This window comes from Lampris incognitus, chromosome 3 (genome assembly GCF_029633865.1).
Source record: "Lampris incognitus isolate fLamInc1 chromosome 3, fLamInc1.hap2, whole genome shotgun sequence".
Taxonomy (NCBI): Eukaryota; Metazoa; Chordata; class Actinopteri; order Lampriformes; family Lampridae; genus Lampris; species Lampris incognitus.
In genome coordinates, this window is record NC_079213.1 from 89,391,880 (window position 1) to 89,405,022 (window position 13,143).

At 45.1% G+C, this 13,143-nt stretch overlaps 1 protein-coding gene across 1 annotated transcript; it reads right to left on the bottom strand.

Moving 5' to 3' along the window:
• Positions 1 to 4,790: 4,790 nt before the first annotated feature.
• On the bottom strand, positions 4,791 to 8,410 carry nppc (natriuretic peptide C). The gene is made up of 3 exons (XM_056277922.1): positions 8,250 to 8,410; positions 6,667 to 6,944; positions 4,791 to 4,925 (listed from the first exon to the last, which is right to left on the bottom strand). Exons 1-2 carry the CDS (start codon positions 8,340 to 8,342, stop codon positions 6,672 to 6,674), a joined length of 366 nt encoding a protein of 121 aa, XP_056133897.1. The 5' UTR covers positions 8,343 to 8,410; the 3' UTR covers positions 4,791 to 4,925; positions 6,667 to 6,671.
• Positions 8,411 to 13,143: the final 4,733 nt, after the last annotated feature.

The following is a 13,143-nucleotide window of genomic DNA, read 5'->3' on the forward strand; positions in this document are numbered from 1 at the left end:
AGGTATTGTGTTCAACAGTGACAAGTGCACAATCAAACAGACAAGCATCTCATTCTTTGGCAACCTGTACACAGACAAAGGTATCAAACCTGACCCAGCCAAAATCAGGGACATCCAGAAAATGCCGACACCCCAGAACAAAGATGAACTGAGCAGATTCTTGGGGATGCTGACCTACCTGTCACCCTACATCCCAAAGTTCGCAGACAAAGCACACACACTGAGGGTGCTGCTGAAAATTGACGTGCCTTGGACATGGGACACTGACCACCAAAAGAGCTTTGAGGACCTGAAATCAGTTATCAACGAACATGACTGCCTGAAGTACTATGATCCAAGCACACCTCTGACACTTGAGGTCGATGCATCACAGAAAGGACTGGGCGTGGCATTAGTGCAGAACAAAAGACCCATAGCTTTTGGCTCAAAGACACTGGACGACTGCCAATCCAGGTACAGCAACATAGAGCGAGAAATGCTGGCCATAGTCTATGGAATGCAGTGATACCATACCTACCTGTATGGGAAGTCATTCATTGTAGTTACAGACCACAAACCCCTCGTTACCATATTCACAAAGCCACTGCATGCTGCCCCGCCACGGCTTCAGCGAATGCTGATAAAAACACAAGGATACAACTACGAGGTCACGTATCGACCAGGAAACCAGATGGTCCTGGCAGACACACTCAGCTGACTACCCAACCCTGAGAACAACAGCAACATCGAGCTGGACGAGCGCATTGACGGAATAGAGGCAGAGGTCGAGGATCCAGAGATGCTCACTGTTGCAATGATAAACTTCTCTCCCGAGAAACAGGACGCACTCTGCACGGAAACCACCAGCGACCCCAGACTCAATGCACTGAAAGAGCTGATCCACCAGGGATGGCCAGACAACATCAAAGCTCTACCAAGACAACTACGTGAGTACTGGTCATTCAGAGATGAGCTCGCAGTTGAAGCAGGAGTCATATTCAAAGGCAGACAGGTGCTCATCCCAGACTCCATGACTGATTCTATACTCGAACAGCTGCATGTAGGACACCAGGGCATTGAAAAGACACGGCGACTGGCGAGAGAAAGTGTCTACTGGATCAGAATGAACGATGACATCGAAAGAGTCTGCAGGTCATGTAGCGTATGCGTGGAACATCAGGATGCAAATCCAAAGCAACCTCTCAACCCACACAACACACCGTCAAAACCATGGCAATCCCTAGCTTCTGATCTATTCGAGATCGATGGACATCGGTATTTACTGATTATGGACAGATATTCTAAGTTCCCTCTAGTGGATGAAATGCCCATGCCTGTGTCCAGCCGGGCAGTTGCACAAAAAATGGAAATGTACATGTCTCTTTTTGGAAGGCCTGACGAGATACTTACAGATAATGGACGCCAGTACACAGGGCACGCGTTCCAGAAATTCACGGCTGACTGGGGAATCAGGCACGTGACAAGCTCACCCCACTATCCAAAAAGCAATGGATTCATTGAGAGGCATGTGCGACACATCAAATCCATTGTAAAGAAAACCATGAGACAAGGAGGTAACATACAAGTGGCCTTACTACAGGTCAGAGCAACACCCATCGACAGTAAACTACCATCACCAGCAGAACTGATCTTCGGAAGGCCGGTCACCACCCTGCTGCCGAGTCGAGGGGACACCAGGCAAGGAGGAAAACCGACTCCACCTGCAGCAGAGAACAGCAAACATGAAGGAACATCATGATCGCAGCAGCGGCAGAGAACTACCTCCACTTGGTCCCGGACAGCACGTATCTGTCCTAAACAAGGAAAAAGGGACTTGGTATCCAGCCACCATCGTACAAAAGTGCGATGAGCCAAGGAGCTACATTGTGCAAACATCAAATGGGAACAAACTCAGACGTGGCAGGAGCCACCTGCGGGAAATTCACCACCCCCATGCACTGAGGAGCGCAAGAACCCGCTTCACAGAACCTCAACGGGACACTCATGCAGCTGGAACTTCTTCCAGCCAAAACCTGTGAAACACACAAGACAGTACGCACAAGATATGGAAGAGCTGTTTCCAAACCAGCTCACTACAAGGACTATGAGTAGAGACAATCAGACACAAAAGGAGGGCTCTGAATATGTTTATTGTTTTTGAGATGGACAATTCTGAGTGTGTTGTCTAAAAAAAAGAAAAAAGAGAAGGCAACCTCTGTGTAATGAAAAAATTGAAAACTAAACAGGGGGGATGTAGTGATATAACGCCATGTATATCCACTGGAACTACACTAGGTGTTATGTACTACCCGGACTGTTATTATGGTTACACCACTACCATGTATGGTTATTACGTCTGCCTACTGAGCCACGATTAAACCTGAGTTCGATAACCCGGTGTGGTCATTGATCCTCGAGCAATACTACCCCAAGTATTACTTCAGGTAGGACCCTTTAGTCGACTGGTTAACGTAGTCGCCCGTGGTGCAGAACAACCGCGTTCGCGTCCCGATTTGCGGCGGTTTCCAGCTGTCGCTCGAATTCGCTGCGAAATAGAGTTTAAAAACCGCCCATGGTCGTTCTAGTAGATTTTAAGTTCCGGTCGTTGTTTGGGACTGTTTCAACAGTCATTTTCAATTCTTTTTTTTTTTTTTTACATTTCACGTTTTATAGGCCTTGTTACTTTTGTTAGATTAGCAATATGTGTTTTCCATTGTGTTTTTTTGGAGATATTTGAACTTTTTCAGTTTTGCTATTCAGGTTGTGTCTCTGAAGTTTAAATTATTTAAAAATAGTATTACAGTTGTTAAAATGGTAATTTTGGTGTCAGTCGTTTCCTAACAGACATACTAACATATGCAATGCGTTAATGTATCAATTGCGTATTTATCTTGACAGAGTTTAAAAACCGACGGTCATTTTGACCGCCAATGGTCGGTTTCAGTAGGAGTTAAGGATTAAAGTTAGAGATGCCCGTTTCAGTTTTACTCGGTCTACGTGATCAGCGTTGGAGGCAGTCTCACCTTTTAAGAGATAGTCCTGCAAATGATGGTAAAATGAAAAAAAAAAATCCATGATTTCAGGGCAGTTAAGACGCTTTTCAACAACGTCGTAAAACGATAGCGATGACAGGAAGTTGATGCATTTTCGCACATGCGTTGGACAAATCGGGTTTCCGGTACGGATCAGGCAAAGAATTATGACTATTTTGCCTCATGGGTTCCGAGATTATTGTTAATGTGCTCCATCAAGGCTTCAGCATGAGCTATTGTAATCGGTTCTGCATGGACTGCACTCCTAACTCGTGGTGAGTTAATAAATTCCAATCCTGTTAAAAAAAAACTGTGACCGATAGTCAGCTAACTTCCGTAAAAACCTACTTGCGGCAAGTCGTGGAGACTTCTTTTTTAAGTTGTGGATGAACATTTACGGCACCACTGTCGTGTGACGTCACAATAGTAACCAACAACAATCGCCATTTTCTTTTGAACTGCTCAAATGACCACGGCAAACAGTTAAATGTCCGATCTACTCTCCTTCAATTTCTATAGATTAGAGCATGGTATTAGTTTTACCCTACTGATGATGTCTTTCGTTGCAATAGTAATCAATATTGCCATTGATTTCTCCCTGCAACTTCAAATAAGGTATGCCAACCCCTATAGTCAAGTGTCTCCCCTCTTACATAAATGGAAATAGAGGGTGCAAGTCCCCGTCCTTTTAACCTAGGGCCCACAGTGAACTATTCAGGGACAGGTATGGTTTTACCTGGTGATGCAAGGTCAATGCCATTGAACACCTGGTAGAAAAGAAACTTTGGGCATTCTGGGCCCGGAGGATCAGGACTGAGGACGAGTGTGTTAGATTTATCATTTATATTCTGTGAATTCTTGTGTCTCTTAATATACATTAAAGGTACAATCTGTAATGCCATGCACCGCCGATGTGGAGTATTGCAACAACTCGAGCGCTGTACTGATTACAAGAAACATGACAAATCTCGTTGTGTACTTGTTTGAGAAAAGGAGACCACTGAAGGCCCCAAAAGGAAGTGAAATTATTGTGGCATTGGCTAATTTCTCTTTCGCAAGTAATCAAGTAAACAATGCTTACAAAATCTGACCAAAACAATGGCAGAAGTGGGGTGGACAGCCGCCAATCAACCATCAATCGCGCGTTGTACTTGTAACATTCGGATTGTAGCGAATTCAAGAGGCAACTCGGGACGCCGCATCCGTGACGCGAACCTGTGTGCTCCCTTACCTCAAGCGACAACATTAACCAGTCGAGTAAAGGGTCTGACCCGTTAGCCAAGGGCCAACGTGTCTACTTATCCATGCACGTTACACTGTTCTGTGTGAAAGCCATTCTCCATAATCAGCAAAAACAAAACTTGAGCGGAGACTTGTAAGTGCTCATGGAATGTTCTTTTATCATTTTGAAAACATTTACAGCCATTTGAAACAAAAGAGAAAAAAGTTACAAACGGAATTGACCTGCAGTTTGCATCCATTTTCAAAATGTTACATAAATAAAACTCATATTTATAAATATCTCTTTTTATAAACATATAAATAGTTTTTTTGAAACATAAATACATTTATGCAGGGGGGAAGGGGGAGGGAGTACATGAATGTACAGCAGCATGAGCAGCAAAAATATACAGCTTTGCGGTTTGTAGTTTTTACACCATTGTCCCCCATCTTGTAGTATGTGTCTGTGTGTGCAGGTGTTGGTCGTTTTCATGTTATATTTACTTTTGTTTATATATATATATATATATATATATATATAAATGAAGGTTGTAGCATTGACATCCCAGTCCGCGTTTATGCTGGTCACGGTGACTTTTCGTACCGAAAATCTGTCACTTGATGAGTTTTTTTTTCACTCCTCAGGCGAAAACAGTCTGAATCCAAGTCCGCCGAACCCATCGTCAAGAGAATCTAGACAGGAGAGAAGAAAAGCCTGGTCAGACTAAGCATGTCAGCGACAACAGACAAATGAAAACACAGTCTATTCGGAAATGTGCCGTTAATTTATCAGTCTAACTTGCTATCCGTCACCTGTGCATCCACCCATCCCAGCCTCCGCTAGGGTTACTGTAGTAAGGTTTAGCGCTCATAACAGTGGCTATAACTTTACAAAGCCCCCCTTCGTTTTTTTCAGTTCTGTTGAATACACACTTCTAAATGTACATGGTGCATTAGACCGTAGGAAGAGGGAGGTCTTACACAATGAAACATACACACACACTTAGTCATCAACAAACATTGTGTGAGTCATGGCCCCTTGTGCAGGCGCCAAGCAGCCCCCCATCATCCAGATTTCAGTGTGTAGTCAGAAAACCACATGAATGTCTTGCCTCGGGGGCTCGCGGTGTGTCACCTGGCTTTCCCGCCTCAACATTCTTCACTACCACAGTCGTAATATTTAGCGTTTGCTGTTGTTCTTGCTCTTTTGAGTTGCTTGAGCAAAGGAAGAGAGAGTCTGCACATTATCTGCCACTCATATAATTGAGAATGACCTGCTCCTGTGCACACCTTCTCACAGTTTCTCGCTCAAATCTGATCTCTGCTTATTTCTATTCTTGGTCTTTTTATGAACGACTTTGTTCATATAGACAGTTTGTGCTATTAGGCCTTGATCCAGCAGATGTCATCACTCATGATGTACAACTTTGAGTGCGGACTTTCACAAGGCCAATTTAAAGAAGTTCTCCAAAAGGAGCTCCAAAGGGTTTTCCTGCTATCTTATATGAAGCTCCCATTATCCAACCACAGTCTGTGGGGCAAGGAGCCACAGTTAAATGACATCACAACACAGTGTCGTGGCCCCAAGAGAGACAGCTGCTCGGACTGGTCTCAAGCCTTGACTTTTAGGACAGTAAGGACTAAGGCACATAGTTAAACATGGTACACTTACAATTTCCTATTTGAAGTTGACCTTTAACCTAAACTGTTTGCTGATGGGTGACATCAGATCATCTATCAGTAAGCTGTACTTTGGTTTAGGATCCAACAAACTGGACATGAAGCATGCAAGATCCTGAGAGGACCATCAACAGCACAGCAAACGTGAATTTATTTCTCTCTTTTGTTCTTTCTTCCTTCCTTTCTTGCCCTCACCAATTGCTTCTTTCTTACCATCTTCTTTTTCCTTTCTTTCTTTCCTGCCATCTTTCCTTCCTATTTTTCTTTCCTTCCTTCCTTCTTTCCATTCTTGCATCCTTTCTTCTCCCCTTTCTTTTTTCCCGTCATCTTTCTTTCTTTCTTTCCATCATACTTTGCTTATTTCTTTCCTTCATTTCCCCCTTTTCTTTCCCTACATCTTTCCTTCCTTCCTTTTTTCTATCAGTCCTTCCTTCCGTCCTTGCTTTCTTCATCTTTCCTTCTTCCTTTCTTTCTTTCCTTTCAGCATTTGTTCTTTCCTTTTCCTCCTTTCATCTTTGCTTCTTTCATCTTTCTTTTTCCCATCATTCTTTCGTTTCCTTCCTTCTTTCTTCCCTTTTTCTATCGTTCTTTCCTTCCTTCCATCCTTACTTTTTCAATCTACTTTCTTTCTTTTTTATTATCCCCCTTTCCTACCCTCCATCATAGCTTCTTTCATCTTCCCTTCTTCCTTTCATTCTTTCGTTTATTCTTTCTTTCCGTCAACATTCATTCTTTTCTTTCACACTCTACCCACCGTCTCTAGCAGCCCATGCCGCTCATGATTCCTATTCTGTCCATCTTGTGTCCGAAACAGCCGCTTCGCGCCGTGGACGCACCCTTCTTGGCCCCCGTGCGGTGTTTCCGCGGCGCGGCCTGGTCGTTCAGCAGGCGCGCCCACATCCCCCTGGCGCGCGTGTCCACCCGCAGGTCTCGCAGTAAGCGGATCCGTGAACGTGCGTCCTCCAGTCTCCGCTCCCTCTCCTCCGCCTCCAGCAGCTCCGCCAGCTCCTCGCCCAGCAAACTCCTCAGAGACTGGAACAATCGTTGAAGTAACAAGAAAACAAAACACAGAACAAGAGGCGCACCTCCGTTAGACAGACGTGTTCGGCAACGATAAAACGATCTCATGCGACAAGAGATTAAGTGGAATATGCGGGTTCAATGACTCATTGATCGAGTTTGCGTTACTCTTGATTCAAACTAAATGAATCTCTCTCTCTCTCTCTCTCTCTCTCTCTCTCTCTCTCTCTCTCTCTCTCTCTCTCACACACACACACACACACACATTAAGCCATTCGATACACCTGGTGCATTAGGAAAAGAAAATCTATTTCGTCAAGTGCTAAAAGTTATATGAGGACTCAGATGTCGATTAATGAACCCTGGTCTTTTCAGCACTTGTTTCACATCCGTGGAAATAAGACAACAGGTTAGGATGTCTGCCGAATCGTCACGACACGCTGCACGGATTCAGCGTTAGAGGTAAATGCTTTTGATTAAGGTATTAAAGTTAATGTATTTGCATTGTGACCGTATGACAGTTTAAACCGCTCTCTTCAGACACCGCTGTCGCTGGCGGTGTGAGCGGGGAGGACAGGTGTCTGTAGCCCGCTACCCTGGTCCTGTGTGGTCTGCACCATCAGCTTGCGGTCGTGAATATAACCATGTAACAGGTTCTCTCCGGAAATGTTAAGCCTCGCTGGCTAACGAGTTTACTGAGAAAAACAATTGAATGCGTAAAAGCATTTTTACGCACAGCTTATTTCAAGTCGGATACTTTGATATTGACTAACAAATCACGCGTTCCACGTTAATCGCGAAACCCCCACCCCCATCCGCTATGATCGCGCATTGAAGAAGTTTTTAAATTCACAGATGGTTTTGGTCCGAGTCCAGCCTTCCAGTTGGATCTACGATATGAAGCGCTTGTCAGACGGCTGAGGACATAAAAGTGGGCCAAATGATGTGGTAGAGAGAGTTAAGATGTACAGTGAAATGTCTCATCTCATGAAAATATATCTTCTGTGTAATTCGTGTAAATGAAAAACACAAATACTTCTTATTCTACATTCGCGGCGCAGGGCTAGACGAAACATATTGCAAGCATCCAAGTGACATACTATCTGTGCTATCCTAAAATCTGTTGCGCAAAGAGGACAGCCCATTCAGACTACCCCGATGCACATACTATACAGCGCAAACCTGCAAGTGGTGCAAAAGCATCTCTGATCCACAGTGAAGCACAGATTAGTGAGAAAAAAAAAGACTGCAAGCGTGCACAGACAGGATAGCCAGGCGGATATTGCATTGCCAAGCATAACGGAGACTCTCCCTTACCTTCTGCTGCGCCTGAGTTAAAGGCTTCGCCCCCGTCCTTACTGAGAGCAGACTGATCATAAGTCCACAAGCCACCAAGTGCGACAAGTTCATTTTGGCAACTTTATTCGTTAAAAAAAAAAGAAAAAAAGAGAGATTCCCCTTTACCAAAGTTCGCAAAGAGGAGCGCCTGTGTTAGTTTAGTAACCCAGAGGCTTCCTTTTACTCAGTCCGTTCTTTACTCCAAAGCTCCTCAAGTGCTTCTCTAACTCTGTGAATTACTACTCACTGTTTTATAGCCAGCCCTGATGATGTCACGGTAACCTGCGTAATGGTCCTCCTTCTCCCGACATACCTTGCCAACTTCCTTTTCCTCTGTACCTGGGTCCGAGAACGACATCTGAGTGATTAATTAAATGATACAGGCTCCGGTCATCCTGTGCTTTAGGGGGAATGAGATATGTTGTTTGGACCTGACTGGCTAAGATGCCGTCTCATTTCATCTCATCTCATCTCACTAAGGTGAAACCTAACTTTCTTTTTTTTTAAATCAATGAGGCGCAACATTGGCAGATCGGGGACTTACTTCTGAGACATCTTAGAAGATGTCAGTAGCTTGCTGGGGAAAAAGAAAAACGTCACCAGCGCTGGATCGCGAGCGTGGAATAAAGAGATTGAGGGTATTTGAGGCAGGCAATCACGATAGCCCTCTTCGTTAGAACTGCATTTAAAGAAAGGCTATTATTTTTTCATACTAGAAACCGATACAACTGACAATCAAAGTCTAATGTAAACCTATATATGTATAGCTACCTAAAGCAATGTGACGTTTTGGGAAGACAGACCTCACGTCGCATGTTATGCTGACATGGTGACATGTCACATTGGTGACGCTGCTGGGATCACTCTCAACACAGAACCATGCCCATGAAGCACCGCTTTTGACGTTATTACGCACAGATGTATCCCGAGATTCTTAACTGGTATTATAACGCCGACATCGTGAATTGGGATGCGATTTATTGGCTTTATTGGCCCTCGGAGATAAAAATCAATATTTCAGTATGGAAATCTCCAGCAAAAAAAATAGAAAATCAAAATTAAAAAGTAAAGCTTAGGCTCACTTATAACTGGGTTTACATATGTTTAACTCCTTTGCTACCGTACCTTATTGGCACGATTGCAAGCCACCACGGCAGGATAATTTCCTTATGGAGGTGGCACCGGTCACGGTTATGCATCATCAGTTTGGGGTGACAGAAAACAAACGCAAAGATAGTTAAAGAAAAAAAAATCCACAACAAAAATATTTTGGATGATAAAAGAATTACTGTATACAGACATGCAGACACTGTTTTGGTCGGAGAGCTCATCTCCTCTGTCCAAACATCCACTTCCACCTGCCGAGCGCAGCGTGCGCCCGAAGTGCGAGCGTACGTAAGCCCTATATTGTAAATCACATACGGGGCCACAGAGGCTCTATAGGCACACTGGCTGAGTCTAAGATGGCTGAGTTGAGGAGCGACAGATATACATGACTAAGTTCACTTTGATGAATGCATATCAGATTCCGCAGCACAGTGAGGTTTGGAGAGAGAAGCCTCCGCGGCAGGCAGCACCGTCTGGTTTGGAACACACAGTGGCAGTGTTTGCTGTGTGGACTGTGGAGAGCCCACACGTACCCCTCATAGTCTCAAATTCACTGGATGAACCTTTTGCCCCGGGATAGTACAAGTCATCTCACACACCTGAAGATTGACTCTAAGGGGAAATCAGTCATATTGACGTGTAAAGAAATCAAAGATTGAAAATCACTAAACCGGAGACCAGGCCGGTTTAGCTGTGATACATTTGATCGATAAGTTTCAAAATGTTTGAGGATTAGCGTGCTTATGAGGAGCTGTCCAGAGACTCCACCACGAGCAAGGGATATCATTACACATCTGTTTTTTTCAATTTACATTTCTCTGGTAATGACTAATTTAACCTTAATCAATATGGTTAAGTTCTTGCTGTCTCTTCTGAGTGCAGTGTTTGAATAATATTGTAACGTGCATGGATAAGTAGACACGTTGGCCGCTGGCTGACGGGTCTGACCCTTTAGTCGAGCGGTTAGGGACGTCTCCCGCGGTGCGGGCGATACGGGTTCGCGCCGCGGCAGTTCCTGTGGTTGCCCCCCGAATTCGCTACAATATGTTGGCCTACTGCGTGTGTATTAGTGGCAACATCAAAGCTGATATTACATGTGTGACTATCTCGAAGTGCTTTCACACATGCACTGAAACCCTGAACTTATCTAGACATCACCCGGAGGAGCTGTATGTGAGAACGCAAATATCCGAATTAGATGGACTGAACATTAAACTGACTATCCTGCCAGTAAAGTTTTTGTCATGTCTGATTGAGCCCATGTGTGAATAGAGCAGGTCATTGTCTGGAGAATCCCCCCCCCCCTTTTTTTTCTCCTCACTTGTACTTGGCCAGTTACCCTGTTTTCAGAGCTGTCCCGGTCGCGATATTATGAACCCTACATAGCCCTCGCCAAAATCCCGTACCCTGTCCCAAATCTCGCGAACGGACGCCGGATTTCCGCTGCGTTGCTAAGGAAACAATCAACTATCAACTCGGTGCGAAGCAAAGCTAACGTTAGCTACCTTCAATTTTGTAATTTTGTATTTTTCGCAATTTTGGACAGCTGGCTGCTTTTGTAATTTTGGACTGCTGGCTGTCAACAACAGAACGGAGGTAAGTAACGTTAGTTGTCTGAAAATGAACATATATCTAATAAATAGACTTTCTCACATTTAAGAAAGCTGATCAGTATCCTATGCTCAAACGTGGAGCAAGCAAAGATTGAGTTAAAAACGTTAATGTTGATTGTGGATAACTTAGACAGGTTAAATTGTGGGTGTACAGCGTTTCCTTGATGAGCGCTAACCCCATGACAACATATTTTCGCGTTGCTACGGTGGCGCACACGTGACAAAGCCAGAAACGGGATTTTGGCGAGGCCTATGTAGGGTTCATAATATCGCCACCGTCCCGGTCGCTGGTCCACCCCTTCTGTTGACCCGGGGAGGGCTGCAGACTACCACATGTCTCCTCCGATACATGTGGAGTCGCCAGCCGCTTCTTTTCACCTGACAGTGAGGCGTTTCGCCAGGGTGACGTAGCGCGTGGGAGGATCGCGCTTTTAGTTCCCCCTGCCCCGCCCCGCCCCCCCCACCCCCAACAGGCGCCCCGACCGACCAGAGGAGGCGCGAGTGCAGCGACCAGGACACATACCCACATCCGGCTTCCCTCCCGCAGACACGGCCAATTGTGTCTGTAGAGACGCCCGACCAAGCCGGAGGTAACACGGGGATCCGAACTGGAGAGCCCCATGTCGGTAGGCAACGGAATAGACAGCTGCATTACCCGGACGCCCTCATTGTCCGGAGAATTCAAACATGCGAGTGGGCGTGTTGACGTTTCTATCATGCAACTGGCGCAAAAATGGAAGAATACAAACATCTCAGGGTGAAGGAGAAGAGTAATTTACGAAGACGCCAAAAGAACATGTCTAACTGGAGAGACGACGAGATTCAGGAACTTCTGCAGGCAAGGGCCGCCGCTGAAATCATCAGACAAATTCAAGTTACGGCAAGAGACTTGAATGTTTAATACCAAACTATGAACCGGCTATGTGACCACGTAATTCGAGCCAAGGCGCAGGTGAACGGCAAACTAAGCACTCGAAAGGCATTACTGTTGTGTATGTGAGTACCGTGTTTTGCGACAGTTTGCAGCTTTACGGGAGTGTGCGTTGTGACGTAAAGGATTTTTTATCGAACTACATCGAACTACTGTGTGGATGTTCAGTTTTGTTGTCGGCTCACTGAATAAAACAATTACCATCAGGTCATTGACCACAATGGCTGGAGGGGAAACGGCCGCAAAACATGGGGTTCGAGTCACTCGACGAACCCTGTGGCTTTGGTCGGGAGCAAGGAGACGGCCTCCACCTCAAGAGGCCCTGGAGACGCTTTCCACCTTCAGTTGCCTCATACGGCGATACTGACGAGCAGACTCCAATCCATGAAATTGATGTGTTGATCAACGAGTCGGTTTTATGTACAGGTAAGATTATATTTGACCTTTATTGCTCACATTTATTCGTGTAGCCTAGCTACTTCAATCATACAGAGCACTACAGAATGGCTAGCAATGCTAGCTGGCTTTCAGGAATCAGAAATACTTAGTCATTTCACTTCATGCACTTGCGTATATGAAATGAAACGAAATGCCGTTTCCCCCAGCCCACAGCAGTACAACACAGACCAAAACACATCCAAAAACCACAAGAACATACATATCCAAACTATCATATTCAGTGATGTGCAGTCAGGGGAGGCAGTAGGCACTGTCTCACCCTGGCTAATAATAATTAAAAAAAAAAGATAGTTACAAAAATATTGTAGCGAATTCGGGGGACAACGCAACCACAGGAGCTGCCGCGGCCGGGAAGCGAACCCGTATCGCCCGCACCGCAGGAGACACCGCTAACCGCTCGACTGAAGGGTCAGACCCGCCAGCCAGCGGCCAGCGTGTCTACTTATCCATGCATGTTGTTGTGACTTCTCTTATGCACACTATTGTAGTGTTACTATTCGTGGGTTACTAACTTAATCACTATTATATATAAGTACACGGAGACGAGGATGCGGCACAAGTCTGATCTTTACTGACGGAGACATCACACACCACTACGCTCGACCAGTGTATTACAGAACTCAGTAGTGGTGACAGTCCAACACAATCGAGCACCGAGTGCTCGATCCAATACACCACATCCCTCTTTTCCAACTGAGATGTGGCCTACTCATCAGTTGCTTCAACAGTAGACCCTTTACCGAACCATTAACACTATGGCATC

Bases quoted from the DNA above. Each gene is read 5' to 3' on its own strand.
- nppc (XM_056277922.1), bottom strand. From the start codon at position 8,342: ATGAACTTGTCGCACTTGGTGGCTTGTGGACTTATGATCAGTCTGCTC. The intron at 6,945-8,249 runs GTAAGGGAGAGT...CGATTGTTCCAG, and splicing joins TAACTCAGGCGCAGCAGAAG to TCTCTGAGGAGTTTGCTGGG.